Source organism: Leptosomus discolor, chromosome 2 (assembly GCF_034619465.1).
Source record: "Leptosomus discolor isolate bLepDis1 chromosome 2, bLepDis1.hap2, whole genome shotgun sequence".
Classification (NCBI taxonomy): Eukaryota; Metazoa; Chordata; class Aves; order Leptosomiformes; family Leptosomidae; genus Leptosomus; species Leptosomus discolor.
In genome coordinates this window covers 71,701,868-71,722,641 of record NC_141392.1, presented here as the reverse complement: position 1 = coordinate 71,722,641, position 20,774 = coordinate 71,701,868, and the positions used below count along the sequence as shown (strand labels likewise).

At 39.0% G+C, this 20,774-nt stretch overlaps 1 protein-coding gene across 1 annotated transcript in view; it reads right to left on the bottom strand.

The window, feature by feature from the left end:
- Nucleotides 1-620: 620 nt before the first annotated feature.
- The window catches only part of MAN1A1 (mannosidase alpha class 1A member 1), a 146,338-nt gene continuing 126,184 nt past the window's right edge, over nucleotides 621-20,774 (bottom strand). The window contains exons 9-12 of the mRNA XM_086461260.1: nucleotides 8,751-8,970; nucleotides 7,770-7,942; nucleotides 2,140-2,255; nucleotides 621-826 (exon numbers count right to left, since the gene is read on the bottom strand). Of these exons, the coding sequence (XP_086317386.1) occupies nucleotides 700-826; nucleotides 2,140-2,255; nucleotides 7,770-7,942; nucleotides 8,751-8,970 (636 nt within the window). The 3' untranslated portion in view covers nucleotides 621-699. The remainder of the gene's footprint in view (nucleotides 827-2,139; nucleotides 2,256-7,769; nucleotides 7,943-8,750; nucleotides 8,971-20,774) is intronic.

Below are 20,774 nucleotides of genomic sequence, written 5' to 3'. Positions count from 1 at the left end.
AACAATTTATTCTATTACAATATTCTAATCAAAACCTGAAAAACTAAGGTCTGCTAAACTAGTGTGCTAAATTTATAAAAACTAAGTTTAGACTAATTTCAACATATACTGCAGTTTCTGAGTTGTATCTGCATGAGATGAAATATTCCTATGTAGACTTTGTTGACAATGAAACACATCAGATACTTTACCAAGTAATGATAGACCCGCATAAGAAGAGGCTGTCACAGTCACAAGATTTGTCTTGGATGACACACAAAACAAATTAACATAGAACAAAAAAAAAGAAAAAAGCTCTTTATACTTAATTCAATATGGCTTTTTGCAACATGGCAAAATATTACAGCTTAAAGCAGACATCTCCTCACAGAGGAGAAAAGAATTTTGCAGTCAAATTAAAAGCATAACAGGAAACAAGTAACATGCAGACCCTCTGTTCTTTTTAGCCAAGATGACACTGCAGCCTAACAGAATCTGGAGAGATGTCCTGTTTCTCGTCTAAGAAGTGGTTCAGCTGGATAAGAGGAAGGAATTTTTATCGTAATCAGTTGGGGTCCATTCATAAATATTTACTGTTAAAGAAAACAGACTGCAAAAGGCTTGATTTAAAAATTTACCTCAGGAATTTAAAACCAAATCATGTGCCCAAGTCCTGGAAAGAAACATAAGGAATGAAACAAAGTATAACTTAATCTTCATCTATTTCTGGTTTTCTTCTTTATGCCCATCGTCTTTGCGAAGAACAGGGAGAGGATGAGCCTCTGTGTTGAAGACCCAGTGTTCAAAGGGAAGAAGGTCATCTTCAGAAAACAGCAAATACAAGTACCTGGCAAGAAAATAGGCAGGAAATGTGACCACATCAGGGAAGTGAAGCTACAGTAGTTCTCAGGAAAACGTAAATACCGGATTCCCCCAGATGAATGTATCAATGGGAACAGCTGAGCAAGCACAAAACACCAGTTAAGCCCCAGGATCACAATGATTAGCACAAAACTTCGGGGCCATTCAACTCCAATTGGACTCAAGGGCAATAGCAACCGGAGACCAACGAAAGAACGCCTCTATCCTGACAGAGGACAAAGAAGTTTAGGCTATCGAGGTTAAATATCAGTTCATTTTACCTCCATTTCATCCTCAGAAATGTTATTACCTGTTGTTTTGATAATACACAACCATAGTAATTCTTTTGCTCCTGAATGTCCTCCTACATCAAGGTGTGGGAATGAAAATACTGTAGTCCAATCCTGTCTTGCTTCTGAGAACAACCCCTGGCTTAGGATTTTTAAAGAAGAAAACTAGCACTAGACCAGTAGCTTGGGCATCCATTTACTAAGGCAGGGTCTATTAAACCCAGCAGGAACCAATAAACGAATCCAACATTTTACTTGTTGTTGTGATACAAGGTAGTAACTACTGTAGCACAACTATTGAAGTCTGCTTAGGGACGGAAGTCTAATTCTGATATAGGCTGATTTGAAAGGTATAGTAGAGGGAGGGCACTATCTCAAAAAATGCCGCTGTGTAGATGAATGTATTTACAATAGTTCATTTACGCAAGTATTACACCGTCTGTTGAAATGGCATGATCGCTTCTTTCTGGTCTTTGCAACATTCTCTTGCACAGCAAAAACCAAAAAGTGAGGAGACCAAGACAAAACATCCTTTGTTTCATTAAAAGCTTAGGAGATGGTTATAGACAGTGAAAGCTTTTGTTTTTCTCTGTTAGCAGGCCCCGTGAGCTTACCTCACAGGTTGACTATTTTCTTTTTCTGTAGTTTTAAAAACCAACAGCATGCAGTACAAGCCTAGTAAGTCCTCTGCCTAGTCAATTTGTTTCAGCAGTGTTGGCATATATAATTAGATCCTATCAAAACTAGGAGATGTAATTTCTGAACAAAGACTATCAAGTACCTTTATCAGAAGCAAAGATAATTTCCAGAAGCAATAAAATTTAGTTTATTGATAAAAAAGGAGAAAAAAAAAAAAAAGTAATTTGGCTTCCCGCCACCTAAGAAAAGTTCTACTATTTCAGTCAGATTTTGTTATGTGAGTGTCAAGAGTACTAATGATAAATACTTATCTGTAGAGATGATCCATAGAACTACTTCGTATTAGTGAAAACCAACTTTCTTAACTTACTTGAGTGTCTCTGAAAGGAAGAAACTTTGCTGCACATCATCATGGCTTTCATGATTGTTATAAACATCTCTAATGCCAGAATAGCCGCCATCTACTCTGCAGTGTTTTTCCAGTGCCTGAAGAGGGGAAAAAACCCAAAACCCAGTGGGATTAGAAAAATGAATCATCTGTCAGTTCTTGTTTGACAATAAAACTAGCAGAAAATAGTCACAATTTTTTTTTGATAAAGAGATGAAAACTAGATAAAGCTCTGGCTTGAAATTTTTTTTTTAAAACACATAGGCACACACGTCTGATTTCACATTTAGGAAGAGAAGCAAAATGATAAATTAATAAAAGAAGTTTTCAGAAGGAACACTATATGGATGTAAAGATACACGGATTTTCACTTATTTTCTTTTTCCTCTTTTTATATAGGAATAACAACAGTCTCTCTCACAGGCTTGTCTATCAGCCCGTGTCACATAAACCGTTCTTAGTCATATTTTAGTGCTTAAAAATGACTATGACAGAATTGAATACCATGATACATACCGGTCTTTTCCCTACCCTCCTGCAAGTCGCTTCAAAAAAGGAAAGGCAACTCTCAATTTTCTAAGTTGTTTGGTTCCTCCTTGCAATTCTTTCATTTTTCAATGGGAAATCTCTGATACTGGGCTGTGACTGAATTTTCTGCAGTAGGTACCTTTTTTCTTTGATACCTTTCTGAAAAAGCTCTGTCTGTTACACAGGAGTAGATGGAAAGCCAGTATGTGGCTGGACTTAATGCAACCTGTTTCAGATGTAAGAGTAAGAACTTGTTTTTCTCTCACTAGTTTCCAAACTGTGTATTCAGTTAAAAGGTGTAAAACAGATGATTGATTCCTATTTTACAATAAAAAGGAGCACACAGACCACCTAAAAATACAATTTCTTTTCTGCCCACAGGAATGTTCTAGATGATCAGCTAATTTTGAAGGAGAAAACAGATCAGATGAAGGCTGTATACAGAAGGGCAAAACCCATGCCCCAGGTGCTGGAAGTGTAGAAGGTGTATAGAGTCATACTATTTAATAAATTTTGTGGCTTTTCTTTATTTCAGACAGGTGTTTGCATTAGAAAGGTGGTACCTGTATGCCTATATGAGCCGTAACTTCTTTAAATATACTGCTATCCAATACCTTATTTGAATATTAGTTCTTTTATCTCTGGTTTGTTTTAAATATTCATTCATCTTTTTTCTTTATAACTGACTGATTTAACAAGGTCAAAAGTATTCTTAGCCTCCTCATTTTTCTTATTCTGTTTTATAATAACTCCCTGGTATCATGCAGTATAATAAAGGAGTGAAATGAATCTAAGATGTAACAACTCATTATTCAAAACCAAATCTGGAAAATGCTCTTTAGCCCTAAATAACTTCTCTCAGTAAAAATGATGGTAAGCATGGTGGATTATTACGTTCACTCAGGACCACGCTACTCTCAGACATAGTGCTTGCTGCGGAGACGGGTATCAGAGCAACAACTTTCAGGCAGAAATACCGGAGCTTTACCAAACCCCCGACAGAGAGATGGAAGGCAACTAGTTCCTCCATTTCTGAAGTTATTGCAAATATCACTGAAGCGATTACAGGATGTGTAGACTTTGTTTAGGGAAAGATGCTGCATTTCAAGCCACATATGGCACAGTGCTATGACAAGGCAGAAGATACAGCTAAAACAAGCAAACAGGCAGAATAAGCATCTTCTGTTTCTGATGAGAGGCGAGACTAAAAGTCACTAATAATTACGGAGGTATCCATCACCTCCACCTGCTCTGAAAGCTGTTCAGGATCTGTGTTTTGCTGTGAGTAGATATCCTAAATGTCCTTGTTTTTGCTGGAGTCCCTGTAGCTATCTGCATGTATTTAGCTTGCATGTCAGGCTCTCCATAGTTTTCACTGGAGAGTAAGCTGCCTATTGTATATTTAAAAGGGATTTTTCTCCAGGAGAGATCCTTTAAAATATAACAGGCCTATTTGTCTTTTCTTATGTGTCTTTAGGTTCTTTAATTTTCCTGGACACTTTTACTAAGTGACAAATATACTTAAGTTTAAACAAGTAATTTCCCCTGGCTGGTACTCCTTCCCTCTCGTCTACTTCTACCTGCAATGAATTCAAAATGCTGAATCTGTGTCTGGATTTTCAATGTCAAACACAAGATTATGTTTTCCAAGGCACAGCAAGAAGGAGAACTTGAACTTGAAGGATAAGGCTATTACTCAAGGAAACACCCGCATCCTAAACAGGGTGAGGTGAAACAAAAGCAAACCACATTTACTGTTTATGTGCTCTAACACGTAGTGAGAGCCTTCTTTACGCGTTCGTTGTAGGGATATACCGTATAGGTACCTGAACACACTGTTATGATGTAAACGAAGAGGTTAACTGCCTCCGTGTTAGCCATCTGGTGGTGTCTACTTGATGCAAACACGAAGCATCTTACCCTTCAAAGCTACTTTCCATTTAACCAAAGGAACAGGACACTGAGGTGCAGCACTAGTACGATAAAAAGGCTCTTGGTTGTCACCCTCCTTTAACTGGCAGTAATGGCCTTTCGTGCCCATACCTGCAGTTTCAGAGTTCAGCGATGACAGTGGGGTAGAGGTGGGTGGGAAGAAACAATCAAACACATTTTAAGTTACTAGTTCTCGGAAAATGAGGGTGGCTAAGATTAGTTATGCTAGAGTAATGGAAAACATCAAGCTGAGTGAAAACTGGCTGACAGTCTCAAAGTGTCATAAAGGGAAAAAACAAAGGAAGTGCTATGAATTCAAAATATGGGCCACATTTATAATGCAGAAAGGGAGACTTTCATGAGCTAAGCTGATAAAAACCTTTCTGACTCAGTAACAGTGGATATTGCTGTTGGTCATAACTGCATTTTCTCCAACTGCTGAAGTACATACAGAATGATTTTGGACTCAAATTAAAGCAGCAAAGCAAGTTTCCAAAGAAAAAAATGGAGAGGCTAGAGCTTGTTTTTGGTTTATAAAAGTTCGAGAAAGAACTAATAGACTTGTAGGAGAGTTTAGAAGTCATGACTTATAGAGCACCCTGCTTTTCTACCACAAGGGCACTGGGAAACAAACCTCATGAGTTCTTATTGCCGGTGTCATGAGTTGAAAATGGACATGAAACACCTGAAGAACAACTTTTTTGGGCAACAGCAAATGGTCTGATTGTTCCCCTTTTTTTCTTGTTTCAATCTCAGCTTCCTCTTTGTGCAACAGGTGTTCGTAATGAAACCAACCGCATGCAGTGGTCAGGGGCTTCCCCAAGAACAAGGGTGCAGTGACATGATCCCTGCTGCAAGAACAAGGAGCAAGAGGGAACAGAATTGATGAAATACTTGTGGTAAGCTATCATGACTTGCTGGAACAAAAAACCCCACAGTATCAGGTGGAGCTGTATGGGCTATAAACATTAAGGAAGAAAAAAAAAAACCAACCCCCAAACCAAAAAACCCAGCCATTTGAAACCTACAACTGACTGTGTAACTTCTGTGAAGCTGCAAGATTTGTTTTCGTGAAACATGCAGCTGCACATAAGGACAGTGGAAGATGGGCCTGTACAGAATGGGACCAGCTGCATCTCCCACACAGGCTGTAATCCACTCTGTTAGAGCCAGACGAGAGTAACCATAAGAATGTTAAACAAGGAACACATGGGGAGTGCTAAGAAGGTAAACGAGTGTACAAACTTGAAATAAACACAAACAAACTGAACCAACAGGGTAAAGAATAATAATAAGGAAAACATTTCAATTGTTTATAACACTGTTATCAGTATGGGCAGCAACAATGAGTCAGGAAAAACACCTCCTGGAGAAGGAACACTTGGCATTGCTGAAGCCTGGTGGGATGACTTCCATAAACAGCCATTGTAAGTGTTCCAATTATAATCTGCCTGGGAAGATTCCAGTAGTAAAATGTGTGCCTATGGGTGGTGTTAGCAAAGAAGGAAGTAAGGGAACAGCACTCTAAATTAGAGGGTTGTTTTTTAAAAAAATGCTTTGGAATCATGAACTCGGGAGCATACTGTTTCAGGGCCGACAGAGCCAACACTTGAGGGAGGTAAATAAAATGTCCTAAATAACTACAGCCTCAACCTAGCTGAATGCAGTGCTGACTGCAGATATGGAATTGCTGTGAATATTCAAAGAGAAGTTAGAGAGTAGAAGAAGTATAGTTAATGCTAGCAGCTATTCTTTTATGGAAAGCAGATTTTACCTTAAATGTCATTTTTCAAGAATAACTAATTACCAACTTTGAAATGCTCTTTTTTTCCCACAACACTCAACGACATTTGCACACCATTTGTGATGCGTTCCGTATCTCACACAGTGAATACTCAATACAATGACAGATCTTGGTTGCTGTTGAGGGAGGCAGGTAACCGGCGGATGTCATGTCGCAGCCAGGTATATGGAGCCATAACCCAGCAACAGCTCTCTACTAGGGTTCCTCGGGGATGAGCAATTGCACAAGCCTACGTGTTCTTGCCTCAGTATAGAGCAATCTTCTATAACTAGCGGTGTAGGCCTATCCAAGAAAGTTGTGATTATATACGCTCCTAGAAACAGGAGGTGTTGGGCAAACTGACAAACAGGAAGTTTTTGAAATCCTGGAAAGCAATAACTACAAAGGAGAGGTCACAGTGAAGAAAATACTGCACAGAGTTTTGTTTTGCTTTCTGTTCTTTTTTTTTTTTTTTTTTCTATTTTTCTTAGGTACACAGAGCTGCAGAAATAATGTTCTTCAGCTTCCTGTATCTCCTACAAGATTTTAGTCTGCTTAGAAATTCCAAAGTAAGAGTGAAAGGCAGATAATTTAGCAAGGGCAACATCAAAGTGAGGAGAAAATAAGGGAACTCTGGAAGTGTAATAAGGACCTATACCTGAAGGATGAAACATGGTAAATCCAAAGGCTCTCATCTCTAACAGTAAGGGTGATTAACCACTGAAATAAGGGAAACAATGGATTTGGCAAGCCAATTTTTGCAATATAGACTAGCTGCCCTCTTGGAAGGCTTGTGCTAGACAAGCACAGATAGCTAGGTTCAGCATGACTGGTTGAAGCTCAAACGCTAATGGGACACAGAAATTTAAATCTAGAAGAGATTGTTATCATTAATGGAGTTCTGTCCAGATGACCTGTGCTTTTTGAAAGTGACCCTTTTTTTAAATGTTCGGTACTATCTAGTACTTCATCTTGGCCTTCATCACATTAATTAAAATCACCTTCATACAATTACTGTTGAAAATACACTTCATAAAACTTATTTCCACATCCAAGGCTCAAATCCGACACACGGTTGCACTTCCCATTCGCATGCAGCAATACTCAACATCTTGAGCAGTCCATCCAAATACGACACTGATTGGAGAAGCATTTAAGAAGGTATCTCTGTTCTTCTGATATACAATACCAGCAGTATTTGGATTTGTTAAAATGATCTTAGTTCATCTTATTAGTAAATGAATCTCTGGAAATTTGAGTCGATATTACTGATTTAAAATAAATATATATTCTCCAACTGCTAACAATATCCAGATACTATTCAACAGCTCACTTAACAAGATATTAGGATATAATTAGAAAAAATTACCTCTACAGCTTCCCATCCCCACTGCCTGTACTTTGGGTCATGAGTGAGCCGCCACATGTACATGTAGGTCTCTATAACTTCTGGTCGTAGGATGTAGTATTTTTCATTTTGTCTTGTAGCTATGGCCTCAACACCTCCATCAAATCTGAAGGCTTCTGGTCCCAGTTTCATGCCTAGCCAATATAAAAACACATGCTAAAACAAAGGCATTAAAAAAGGTTTCAAATTATGTCACCTACCAAATCAACTACGTTTCATACAGCATGAAGCCGGATTACCCAAAAGGTATGTAATTTCTAAAAGATACTGCAGCACCTCCTGTTTTTAATATTTTTGTGAATAATTCAGAGGAGAAGAGAGCTGTTCTTCATCAATGCCTTAAACGGCAGTTCCAGTTTGAACAGTGATGCTAACATTTGCATTCTGGAAGACTGCATACAACTAGCAACATGTGAAATTTTGCTTAAAAGACAAGGATATTTACTTTTCTATATCAAACTGGAAAATACACTCTGGGACCTGAAATGCTGCCAGGGTTATTTCTATGAGAAGATGAAAGAATCCAAAGAAACTTCCCACACAGAAATCCACTTTCTTTGTGCAAGTCTATTGTTTGCAGCATTGTACCAACAGAACTGAGAATAAAATTATTTTTTGTGCATAAATCAGGATTAATAGCTATATTGATGTATAAACGAACAGGGTCCCTTCTCTTATTTGTATTCCGCTGTACAGAAATCAGCAAAGTGAAAAAAAAGCTGTCATGATAATTACTAGAGTGAGCAGATATGATTCAGGTGCACAGAAATTATTTATAAAACAGAGCAGCCGTTCTTAAAGATACTCTTAGACCAAAGCAGCGTTTGCTCAGAAAAGATGAATTCTCACCATCATACAACTTTCATTCAGCATTACACAAAAGTATCGATGGCTGCCTTCACAGAGCCAAGCTGAAATTGAACTCTGCGCTACAGTACTTACTTGTACGATCGTAGGATTCATGGCAAGTCCTAGCAATTTCGGCACCGAGCTCGATGTGATGGCCCGTCTTGTCGTTAGGTGCTCCGTCCGCTCCGAGAGCAAACATGCCTCCGGCGAAACACGTGAGATGTCCCATCTTGTGTTCGAGCAGTCCACCTTTCCACTCAGCGATGTATGTCAGCCCCCCACTCGATTTTCGAATGAGGTGGGTCTCTATGGCCTGCAAAGGTACATGATTTCAAACCACAGATACCATTTGGTAAAAAACGAAGGACGAAGTCAAAGTTGTCTTGTATGTTGGGTGGTTTTCCTCCGTATCACCTTTGCTTGTAAAATGGAGAATATAAGGTAGCATAACCTCAAAGTGCAGCCAAGCCAACACAGATTAGCATACATCAGTAACGATGATTAATTTTGCTACAACTTTGAGCTATTTACGGAGTACGTTTTATAAAAATATTGGAAAGGCCTAAAAAAATATAATTCCATTTTAAATGATTTTATTTCTTTCCCTTTCTACTTTGAGCAATTTCAGGTGACTTCACTTTTAATGGTAATTAGCCATCACTTCAGCTTCCAAACTTCCTATTTTAATTCTGACTTAAACAATGTGGTTATTGATATAATTTAATGTCAATTATATGCAGACATAACTCATATTCAAAACATCCGACTCAGTGAGTGCACTGAATGACGTTAGGCCTCTGAGTCTATATGGCATTCCCAAAGTCCGATGAGTTTCCCCTCCACGTCTGAATTCCTCTGTCACCATCAATCAAGAGTAGGGTCCCACTGAGATTTCTGGGAAAATAAAACCTAAGCAGAATAAAAATATACAAATCTCCTAGAGAGAATCAGACGTCAGTGCTGTTAGCAAAGTATGGTCAATGATTACAAAATCCAGGAAAATAACCTTCCCTCGCGGTAGGAACAGAATTAAAACGATAGAGGAGATGCAGAAGAGCACATTAATTGGAAGCCCACACAGAAAGCAAGCTAATACTCTTTAAAGGGTAGTGAAGAGGAGACGAACAACGCTATCATACATTCGGTTATCCAGCAGTGTGCTGGTTTATTCTATAGAAATCATAATGGCCAGAAGCAGCACTCAACATGCATTATACACGAGAAAAAACATGAATAAAATATCAGTACAGAGAACTATTAATAAAAAAGCCAGGATTTTAAAAAAAGTGTGACAAAGATAAGGTAGTGATGGTTGTTATTTCTTCCCATTTAAACATCTGTAAATGTTGTTTTTATAAGCATGAAAAATCTTCTCTAAACTAGAAGCATCAGCAGAATAATTGTGTAAGTTTTACTTACTAAGTAGGTTTGTTGTGCCAAGAATGTCACATTGAAAACTACACTTTGTTTTCCACCAGCATTAGTGCAAAGCACTTAGTAAGGCTGTTTTCTGCCCAGCTCCAGACCCACTACTGGCTCAGAAAACTTCTCCATCCCTTTGTTTCCTCCTTGCCTGTATGTTTTTAGCACCAGAAAAAGCACTGAAAAGCATACCTGATTTTTAAAGCAGCAGTAAATAATGAAGATTCCTGTGCTTTAAGCAAATCCTGCATAATTTAACCTAGGAAAAGATGAGGTAAAGGGGAAAGGTGGGAAACCATTTTCCTTAAGCATCCAAACCACAGACCCCACTATGGAAGATGAAAGAATTACAGAGGCTGGGTAGGTGTCGAGCTAATTGATGGCCATGTATTCTGAGTGCCTATAAAAATCCTTTTCTGTCCTGTTGGGAAACTAGTAGTGGAATACCTAGGTAATTAAAAAAAAATAGTGTTCTTTACAACATGTCTCTTGTGCACATTTGGGTGTAAAATATTTGAATTTACAATTGAAGAATTGAGAGAACAGAGTTCAAAGTACCTGCTAAAAAAACGTATTAATGCATAAACAGGCAAAATTTGTGAGAAGATAGAAATAATTGGAAAACTTCCAGAATCTTTCAGAGTACTGTTTGCATTTTTATTAAACAGTTCATATTTTGTAATAGGATGCCTTGTTGTTAAAAACACACAACAATTTTGTGGGAAATAGCTTTCAGACTACTTGGGCATTCAAAAACATAAGCTACCTGAAACAAAGTTCAGAAATGAAAAAACTTTTAATTTAATAACATTTCATTAAACCTTTCAGTATGGTATCCCCATCTCACCAAAATACCATTCTGGCCATAGTCGATATAACTCTACTGGTCACTTGGCTGTTGAGTCAGAATTTATATTAAAATAAACAAATATAAAAATAGATTGATGACTAAATTTACCTATATTGCATTTTTTTTTAGTAAAGAATTAATGAAAGATTGAATGAAGTATTACTGTACCTGACAGAAATAACAGTAATCGTGCACCTTCAGAACTACAGTAGCTAGACCAGAGTTGATCCTTGCAGTTTGAAAATGGATTTCGTAACACCAATTAGTCTTTCAGAGTTTTTTCCCCCTCTTTTGGCTCTAGATTAAAGTTCAGGCTGAAAAATGGTGACATCCACTTGGGAAATTTTAAAATTATTCTAAGGAACTGGTGTCAAGAAACTAACAAACTGATGTTAATTGATGCTAAGAATGTCGCAAAATAAAAATATATTTCCAAATTAATTATTCATGTTTAGTAAAGCAAATCATCTTGGTTTTATAAATGGGTCCCATTAAACACTAGTACATATGCCTATTAAAAGTTATTTTTATTATGTAAGCATCTTATTTAAAGCTATTTTTGTTAGGTAATTATTTGATATATTACAGACTCTCAAATTGCCTTGTCATACTTTGGACAATCATGGGTGGCTGAGTGCTGGGTAATACCTGTACTGATGTATAACACCTTTATTAATGACATGCTGGGTAACTTCTCATTTCTACCTAGACATGCAATCGCAATAACCTCCGATCTGTACACATAGCCCTCAGAAGCCACAAGCCCAAGCGTGCCAAACTTGCACGTCCATCAGCACTCAACAAACTCTTATTCTGCAAGACAGGAAAACAAATACTGTAACTTGGGAAAGCCTAACCTTCGTTTGAAGCTCTGTGCTGGTGAAGTAACAGTTTGCAGAAGTTACATGATTGAAGCAAACTGACCTCCACCGAACAGCTCCCGTGAAGGGCAGAGGAGCGTCTCTGCCCAGAGGGCCGGTTGCCCCTTTTGTGGCACTGGGTGGCGCAGCAGCAGAGCTCACAAAACCACTGCCGGGGAGCTTACCGTGGGACTGTCAAAGGCTTCAGCTAAATCTGAGAAGTTTCTTCATGGGCCATTTGCCGTCTGAGCTAGACAAACGTGTTTTCGTCAGAAACAGGTTTCCCTTCTCTCATCACTACTCGGCTGCCCTCCGACTAGAGGACAGAGAGACTAGCCGCTTGCCCTGAAGCTACATCCTCCAAAGGCTTGCTAATAAATTTGCAGTGTCACAGCTGCATAAAGTTTGGAATAATTCCAGCACGGCATCGACATGTTAGATGATAATGAACATGTTAGGTGTCTTCCAGTTGTTTCAGGGACTCAACAGAAAAAGAAAAGTCTTTATAAAAAAATCAGCATATTTAGAAAGCCTCAAAAATGTAAACGCTTTTTTGATCTTTTTAAAAAAAAAGTGTAATCTGCTTGAGTAGAACATAGAAAAGAAACTCCCTAACATTAACTATCGATGAATGTATTCACTGAAACTTTGAATCCCTCTATTGATGACAGTATTTGCAGCATTAAGACATGGTAAAACCTTCCTTTTCCCCACAACTCCAACCTAACTATAGTTTAATTTCAGAATTTACTTCCAAATATTGTTAGAGCACTACTTCTGGGAAGTCTAATGTTTGTATAATGCATTTGTATAATACATTAGTAGAATAAAGTATTTTCAAAGTAAACAATAAACAAAAATCAGTACTCTTTCAGGTATCAATTCTGAATCTATACCCAAACTGCCAAAGTGCCAGCTGTCATCCATCTGTTGGAAATTCACAAAACTGCGATTGACATTTTTAATATTTTTTTTGGTTCTAATATAAGGGTATGTACATCTGTGAGCAGCACATCAAAATATGCTTCAGTGAGCTTCACAAAGGTTGTAAGTGCTATCAGGCTGGACTGAACTTCCTGAAAGACATCCCATTATTTAAATAAGGTTGAGGTCCAGAGCAGGACTAAATCACTACCTGGAATACATGGGCAATTGTTTTTCAGTACAAAAAAACTTGAACACAAAGTTGAGAAAGTACTTGGATGAGGAAGAAATACTATCAGTTTAAATGAAGCTATAACATGGGTCTCCAACTTGAGCAGTAGGGTGGAAAGGTAGCGATACAATCCCACAGGGAGATGCTACTTGCTATCTGCAGCGCTGCGGGCGCAGTTCTGGCAGGAAAATCAAGTTACTAAAACAGTTTATGATAGGAGAATAGGTAGTGTGGTGACAAAGATCCACCCAAGTGAAAAGCTCTGTTTTGTAGAATTAATTCTTAATTTCATACTTGGAGCCAATTTACTTTTATTGGGCAGCAGAGCACTGGAGCAGGCTGCCCAGCGGGGTTGTGGAGTCTCCTTCTCTGGAGACATTCAAAACCCGCCTGGACGCGTTCCTGTGTGACCTGCTGCAGGTGGTCCTGCTCCGGCAGGGGGGTCGGACTAGATGATCTTTCGAGGTCCCTTCCAACCCCTAACATTCTGTGATTCTGTGATCTACACACTTAAAAAAGGGACATGTTTATTTGAATTGCAGCTGTATTACAACTTGGTCCCCACCTACAAATAATTCCTTCCTGCTGTGCTTGCAGATCAGGTGGTGTCATATTTATCACTACAGAGGTTATTATTTCATTTTACTGTAATGAATATTCTCAATATAAACCAATATACAGTATCTGCAAATAAACAAAAAAGCTAGAAGAATGTGGTCTTTGATTAGCTGAAAATGCATTATTGATGGATAATTGTTTGGAGCTGCTACAGTTTTTCTTTTAAGTAAATGGAAATTTCATTTTACTGTTTTCCAGAATGTATTTCTGTAATTCAAACAGTAATTTCTTTCTTTCTTTCTTCCTTTCCATCAAGGTAAAGCAGAGAGACTGTGCAACATAAAAGCCTGCAAAGAAGAAGGGGCTGCAAATGTATGTTCCCAAAGGGAGCAATAGCAGATGCTCCCTGGGAGTGACATAAAAAAAAAAAAAAAATTGAGACAACCTGATTTTCAGCTGTAGTGGACAAATGGGAGAGGAAGGAAGGGACACTAAAGGGAGAAAAACATTTGCCAGATATTTAAAGAATGAAATTTACTGCATGTAAAGCTGATACACCATACAGCTTGTAGCATACCTGCAGCTTTTACAGCCAGACTAACTTTTATGGCTGATACAGTTCCTGGCAATTTTTGTGTGTGTGCGCTTTTGTACAAGGCTCTGCTTACAGTCCTCGCTGCAATAAAGCCTTTAGCTAAATTACTTTTTTCCCATCTTGTGGGAAATTATTCCTTCTGTACAACAACTGTAAAAATGCTTGAGCACTCAATTAGAAACGCTAACAGTCCCTTTTACAGTTTCAATTGTGACTCAAGTACACCTTGTATTACTCCTGGCATCTTTCTCATGAAAAATTTCTCATCTGTTAAAATTATGCCCTTGCCTACCTGTCACTGCAGTGAATGAGGCATTATGAATTGCTTAGGTTACATGATTGCACACCGCACGTGTCTGTAATCTCTGTTACCGACAGTTCATGAAAGAGAAACTCTTCCATTTTTCCCAACCTGGTTTCCTCCCACTCCTGCTCCCTTTCTTAAGGGGGTATATTTTGCGTTCTCTGCTTATCAGCCTGTTCCTTTACCTTTTTACTGCCAGTCCTTACACTTGCAAAATTAAGCAGAACCCGACCCTCCTAATAAATACCCATTTTCCTTTATTCAGTACTTCACTCCTTTAAGCTTTCACACAGCTTAACTGCTGTCTTCACCACCCCTCCCCTCAATCCCTGACTTGATTTTGTAATTGGGAAGGCCTTCATTTACCCTTTGAGTTGCTGAGGTTGATCTGGAGCGCTTACAGAGAAACATAAGAGGATACAGAACTGAAGTCCTCTCACTGTTTGAATGAGTACAGAAACCCAATCAACCAGCTGATTTTAATAGAAGGTATTCTCTTGGTGGATTATGCTGACAGGCGATGCCTACGGAGCACAGATGGAGGCTTCTCAGGAAAAATGTTCTGCACCTCAGAGTTGCTCAATTCAAAATAAACAGGCAGCACAAAAAAGTTAACTCTGCTAAAGGAGGAGGGTTAACAAATTACAGACCTCAAAACACAATGTAAAACTGGAGTTCTTTCTCTAGCACCTAGGCATTTTACCTCTCCTTTTACAGTAACGCTTCAGTTATGATTAATGAATTTTGATGACTACTGCTGTTTTATCAAAAACCAGGTGTTTCATTTCCCACCTCAAGAAGTCACTATAGCTGGAGACAGAACTGTCTTGCAAGTCACAGTTACGTATTTCCACACCTTAATAAATTTTGAACTTCAAAAATATGATCCTAGTTCTAAATTTCCAGGGTTTAAAAGAATACAGTCACAGAATAGTTTGGGTTGGAAGTGACCTTAAAAATTATCTAGCTCCAACCCCCCTGCCATGGGCAGGGACGCCTTCCACTAGACCAGGTTGCTCCAAGCCCCATCCAACCTGGCCTTGAACACTGCCAGGGAGGGGGCAGCCATGGCTTCTCTGGGCAACCTGTGCCAGTGCCTCACCACCCTCACAGTGAAGAATTTCTCCCTAATATCTAATCTGAATCCACCCTCTTCCAGTTTGAAATCATTACCCCTCGTCCTACCACCACCCTCCCTGATCAAGAGTCCCTCCCCACCTTTCCTGCAGGCCCCCTTTAAGCACTGGGAGGCCGCTGTAAGGTCTCCCCAGAGCCTTCTCTTCTCCAGGCTGAACAACCCCAGCTCTCTCAGCCTGTCCTCACAGGGGCGGTGCTCCAGCCTCTTGGTTATCTTCATGGCCCTCCCATGTCTTTCTTGTGCTGGGGGTCCCAGAGCTGGATGCAGCACTGCAGGTGGGGTCTCACCGGAGCAGAGCAGAGGGGGAGAACCCCCTCCCTTGACCTACTGGCCATGCTGCTACTGATGCAGCCCAAGATGCGGTTGCCCCTCCGGGCTGCGAGCACACATTGCTGGCTCATATTCTGGTTTTCATCCACCAGCACCCCCAAGTTCGTCTCCGCAGGACTGCTCTCTGTTTGTTTTGGGGATAATTACAACTCTGCAGGCTACTTTACAACAAAGCCCTATAAATTATCTCAGTCCAAACTTTTAATGCATTTTTCTTCCCCTAGGAATCTTCTTCATAAAGAGTATTTTGACAGTTTGAAGCAACAGTGACTACAAAAGAGAATTCTACCATGTGATATTACCAATAATTCAAAGATGTATAATGTCAATTGCTTACTTACTTATCTTAATATTTACAGCTTGCACTAATACATTTTATTGCTTTGAAACAGCACACAGCAGGCAGGTCAGGATTACTGTGGTTTGGCATGCTGTGAGTTTATAAGTCAATTGCCTGTTTTCTTGAATCCAAGTTATTTCCCTCATATTTTCTCTGTTGAGTTGATGTAATGCAATAGATACTTTTCTTTGGCAATCTCCATAATTCATCAAATTTATCCTTTATCCAAAATTCCAATGAGTTTATTATGAAAAGTTTTAAGATTTGAATTGTTCCGTTATTACAGCTGTTTTAGAGATGGCAGAAAAACATTGCACTTTTTTTTTTTTTTTAAACTTTCTATTTATTAGTTGATTCTGTTTTCTTAAATATTGTTCTTACAAGTTTTAAATATGTATTAGAAGATGCATGAACCATGTGAAAGCATACAGTCAGGAAAACTAGGATGGACTAGGAAGTTCGAGCCCTTCTTATAATTTATTTAAATACTTCTGTCAAAGAAAAGTGGCATCTCCTTATCCTGCAGTCCAAACTCGTCACGGAATGGCGCTTGGAAAATCAAAACCAAAATCTGAACAGAGAAGAACTTCCTTTGTTTAAACACATTATATAAGAAACATTTTTAAAGCAATACGGCACTTACTGCTTTTGGACTTACGACATACTATACAGACAAGATTATGTGTGAAATTAAATACAAATGCTTATAACAGAGGCCTAAATTTTTTAAATGGAAACATTGGCAAATATTTAACTACTATGATTAAGTTCTAGGGCCACTGAAGTTTCTAGGGGAAAACTGATAATTTGCTTTTGTCTGAAAATCTAATTATGTCCCCCCCACCCCCCTGTATAGATCTATTAGTATTTCTAAGAGCACCAATGCTCTTGTCCTAAATGTACTTAATGCTGTCTGCTACCAGAAGGCTGGATTTATTCACATTCTTAAAACGGTATTAATGGAATGGCCTGAATGAAAGCAAGTCACTCTCAAAATGTTACATTATGTATTTTCTGAATATTTTAGAATAAATATCTATTGCTCCTGACAAGGTTTTTTGCTGTCAAAAAAAGGAAGGGAAAACAGCACAAGTAGTAAGGACACAGCTGCTCTGACAAGAGCAAAGCCATGAGCAAAAATGGGACAATTCCTCTCGCAGGACTTTTCTAGTTAAAATCCTCCTTAAAGAGTTGTAACAATATTATAGCTTGCTGCTTCTCCTGACAGTCCATTAACAAGCAAACATTTTAATAAGTACTTTCTATAGTCTAAAACACAGACATTGTGCAATTATAAGTAAATTAGCAACAATTTAAAAATCTGCAGAAGCCTGGCTTTAGTCTTGATGCTGTCTGTAAGCAGTGAGCAGAGAGCCTCAAAACTCTGTCAAGAGGGGAAATACAGTGAAGAGAAGAAAAAGGAGCAGCGAGTCCTCTGGACGTTCTCGTCCGTCAAGCGTAATGAATCTTGTGCTCCTACATAACACAGCTATACTATCGCTACGTGCAGAACACCAGTGCAGCTGGGTGATAAATATTTTAAACACGACGGCTGACACAATATGTAAATAAACTGCCTGCTTATTCATTTTTACACATCTAAGTTACAGACAATACCTCCCCCGCCCCCGCAATGTGTGCAGTGGGAATGCTGGGTCCTCTGCACCAGCTTCTCCATTCTGAACACGGGCTGTTGCACCACCCGGCCCGCCCTGTTTACGTGTTTCTTTCAATGCCAAGAAGTGCTCAAGAACTGAATGTTCAATTCATTAATACACTTTTGGCTTGTGACAAACTATTCTAACTGCGTTGTGGCAGTTCTGTCATTGTCCACATCAGTTATGTAGTTTTTAAGATCATTACGATCACAAAGCAAACCACTTCAAGCAGCTTAACAGAAACTGCAGTCAGCACAGACCAGCCACCAGCCTGTCACCACCGTTAAACAGACCCTCATGAAACTCTGGAGATGAAAAGGGCCTATCTGCCAATATCATGTTTTCAGTTTGCTAACAACACTTTGTTCTCTCACTCATTTCAATAAGAAAGGAGTCTACATGGATTTCTTTTATTTATCTGAAAGGCTGAAATCTCGACAGCTCTGAAAAATACTCACTACTTAATGCTGACAATTAAATATACCAAAAAAAAAACCCCAAACAAAATCAAAACCATATAGTTTCCTTTGGCAGAGTACAAACTGAGTATATCAAGGCTAGTCTCAAAAGTTAGCAATGTGCCAAGAAAAATTATAAAAAAATTAAAAAGTGTTCCTATATATTTTCTGTCTGAATACTCAAAATACTGAGGCCGAAAATGACTTTTTTTGCCTTTTGATACCCACAAAAGTTTACTGTATTCCTAAATGGCACAACCCAGCCTAGCAGCACGCTGACTTTCAAGAGTGCTGTTGGAATCTTGCAGAGAACGGCTGTGGCACTGCTTCACAACACCTATTCCTCTTTTTGCTATTTCCATTGTTTCTACTTCCACATGCTAGGTTCTCTGAAGATCACTAGTTTTCTTGTTACAACCTTCTGAGCAGTTGTTAGCGAGTAAGAAAAATTAAACCATCTAAATGTCTGAAAGTAAACTACCCTGTCTAAAGGTAAAACTGCAGATGGCAGCGGCTTTTCTTCTCTGATGCCACAGGGCCACCGTGGGCTGCACTGAACAAAACCGCTTGGGAAGTACGGGCGAGGGATTCTCCCTCTTCCTGTGAAGTTAGTTCTTCTGGGCCCAGTTACTGCTCTCTTTACAGCCTTTAGATATGCCACTTGTCTAGGAACACACTGAGGAGGGGATGAAGGCAGCATTGGACAGAGAGCAGAAATATTTAAGATGCAGAAAGCTTGCAGTAATGGCCGTAAATAAATGCAATGGGAAAATTTGGGAAAGACAGCTGACCATTGGACATCAAGTGTGAGGCAACCTGTTAACAGGAGTGGTGGGAAAACTGCCCTTCAACTGAGAAGTCAAGGGGCGACACATTCAAGAGCGGCGGATTTGATGCTGTTTCTTGTGACAGTGCTGTCGCTAGACTAGATATAAGTGAACCCATAAGGTCCATTTTTGCTTTAAATTATTGTGTTCTCTTACTAAACCTACTCAGTTGTGCCTCAGAGATCAACTGTGTTAACTGAAAAGAGTGGGATGGTTCTTGTGCTGGATACTTGCAAAGACTGACAGATTAGTCTATGGGCAGTTACATTCTCAAAATATGACTAAAAGCTGAATACATGTTTGTTCTGTAATGAAATGTTGCATGCTATCCACTGAAAACAGTTTAAGATGATCTCTTACTTCCTGTATTATGTGAAACAGGACATTATATGCTTTTCAAAAGAGAAAAATAACTTGCATTAAAAATACATTCACTTGTCTTTTTGTGTGAATTCTAGAGTTTATTAATCCCTCCGATGGCCTTATAAATACATTCATATTATTCTCTGGTATTCAAAACAAGACTATCTCTGTCCCTTTTCCCATTGGAAATAAACTCTTCTGTAAATGGCATCAGCCAAATATGCATCTTATTTATGGCAAGCAGAAAAATTTTTTAAATCTAGTTTGACATCTTAGTTATTGCTTTTAACCTAAGCCATAAAACAATCTATAGGTGCTGCAAAAATTCTAATAGAAAGAACTCTTAGTTTTTAATGAGTTACGAAATAATGTAAGAAATAACCCCAAAGATTTATCTAAATAAATTTCAGCTTTTCACAGTGAACTGTAACTCACCATATATTTTCATTTGTGCTTTCGGGACAGCAGAAGATACTGAATTAGGCATCAAACCTTCACATCGCTCTTTCAGAATTTGGTGGGTGCCTGCTGGACCGAACGGCCAGGAATAACCATGCCGTTCCCTTTGGCGTAGTCTTAAAAAGAGTCTGAAAGCGTCAGGGGAAATTTGTCTAAGAAAATACAACGCAGACTCAGAATGCCCAAACCGTGTAGGCTCAGTCATAAAGAAAGACTGCAGCTTGTGAAGACGCTTAAATTAGCTAAGTAAGGGATTGATAGCAACAAAGCCAGTATGAGGACAGATTTCAAAACAGGCTAGTTACTCTGGTGAAGAACCTGGCATCTCAATGGGGCCCAAACAGTCTGCAGTTTCTGTGAGACCTCAACTTCCCTGCTGTTTTCTGAACAAGCTGCGTTACAACATCAAGCTATACCTCCACATGCTGCTGCGTGTACACTTTCAGCTTTGGCACGGATGCACCCCGGTATAGAAAACAGAGAACATGGATGCCATTGCTCAGAAAATACTGGAAATGGCATTCGACCAGCAGCATGGCAAAATCTAGCACACCTTTAGTGATCATTTGGCCCTCTCAAACACTGATATTGTGCACAGACACAATGCTTGGACTGCTTAAGAGGCAGTACTACTAAAAAATATTAAGATAATAGGTACTTTAAATCTAGTCGTATATAGCAGAGCTCAGACGCTGTCATTGATATTGCCACATTCAGTGATGCTGCTGATCGGGCAGTTCTGCTCCCCCAGCTCAATCCTGAGCAGGCAGAACCGGCCGTGCAGCGTGGTGGCCATCAC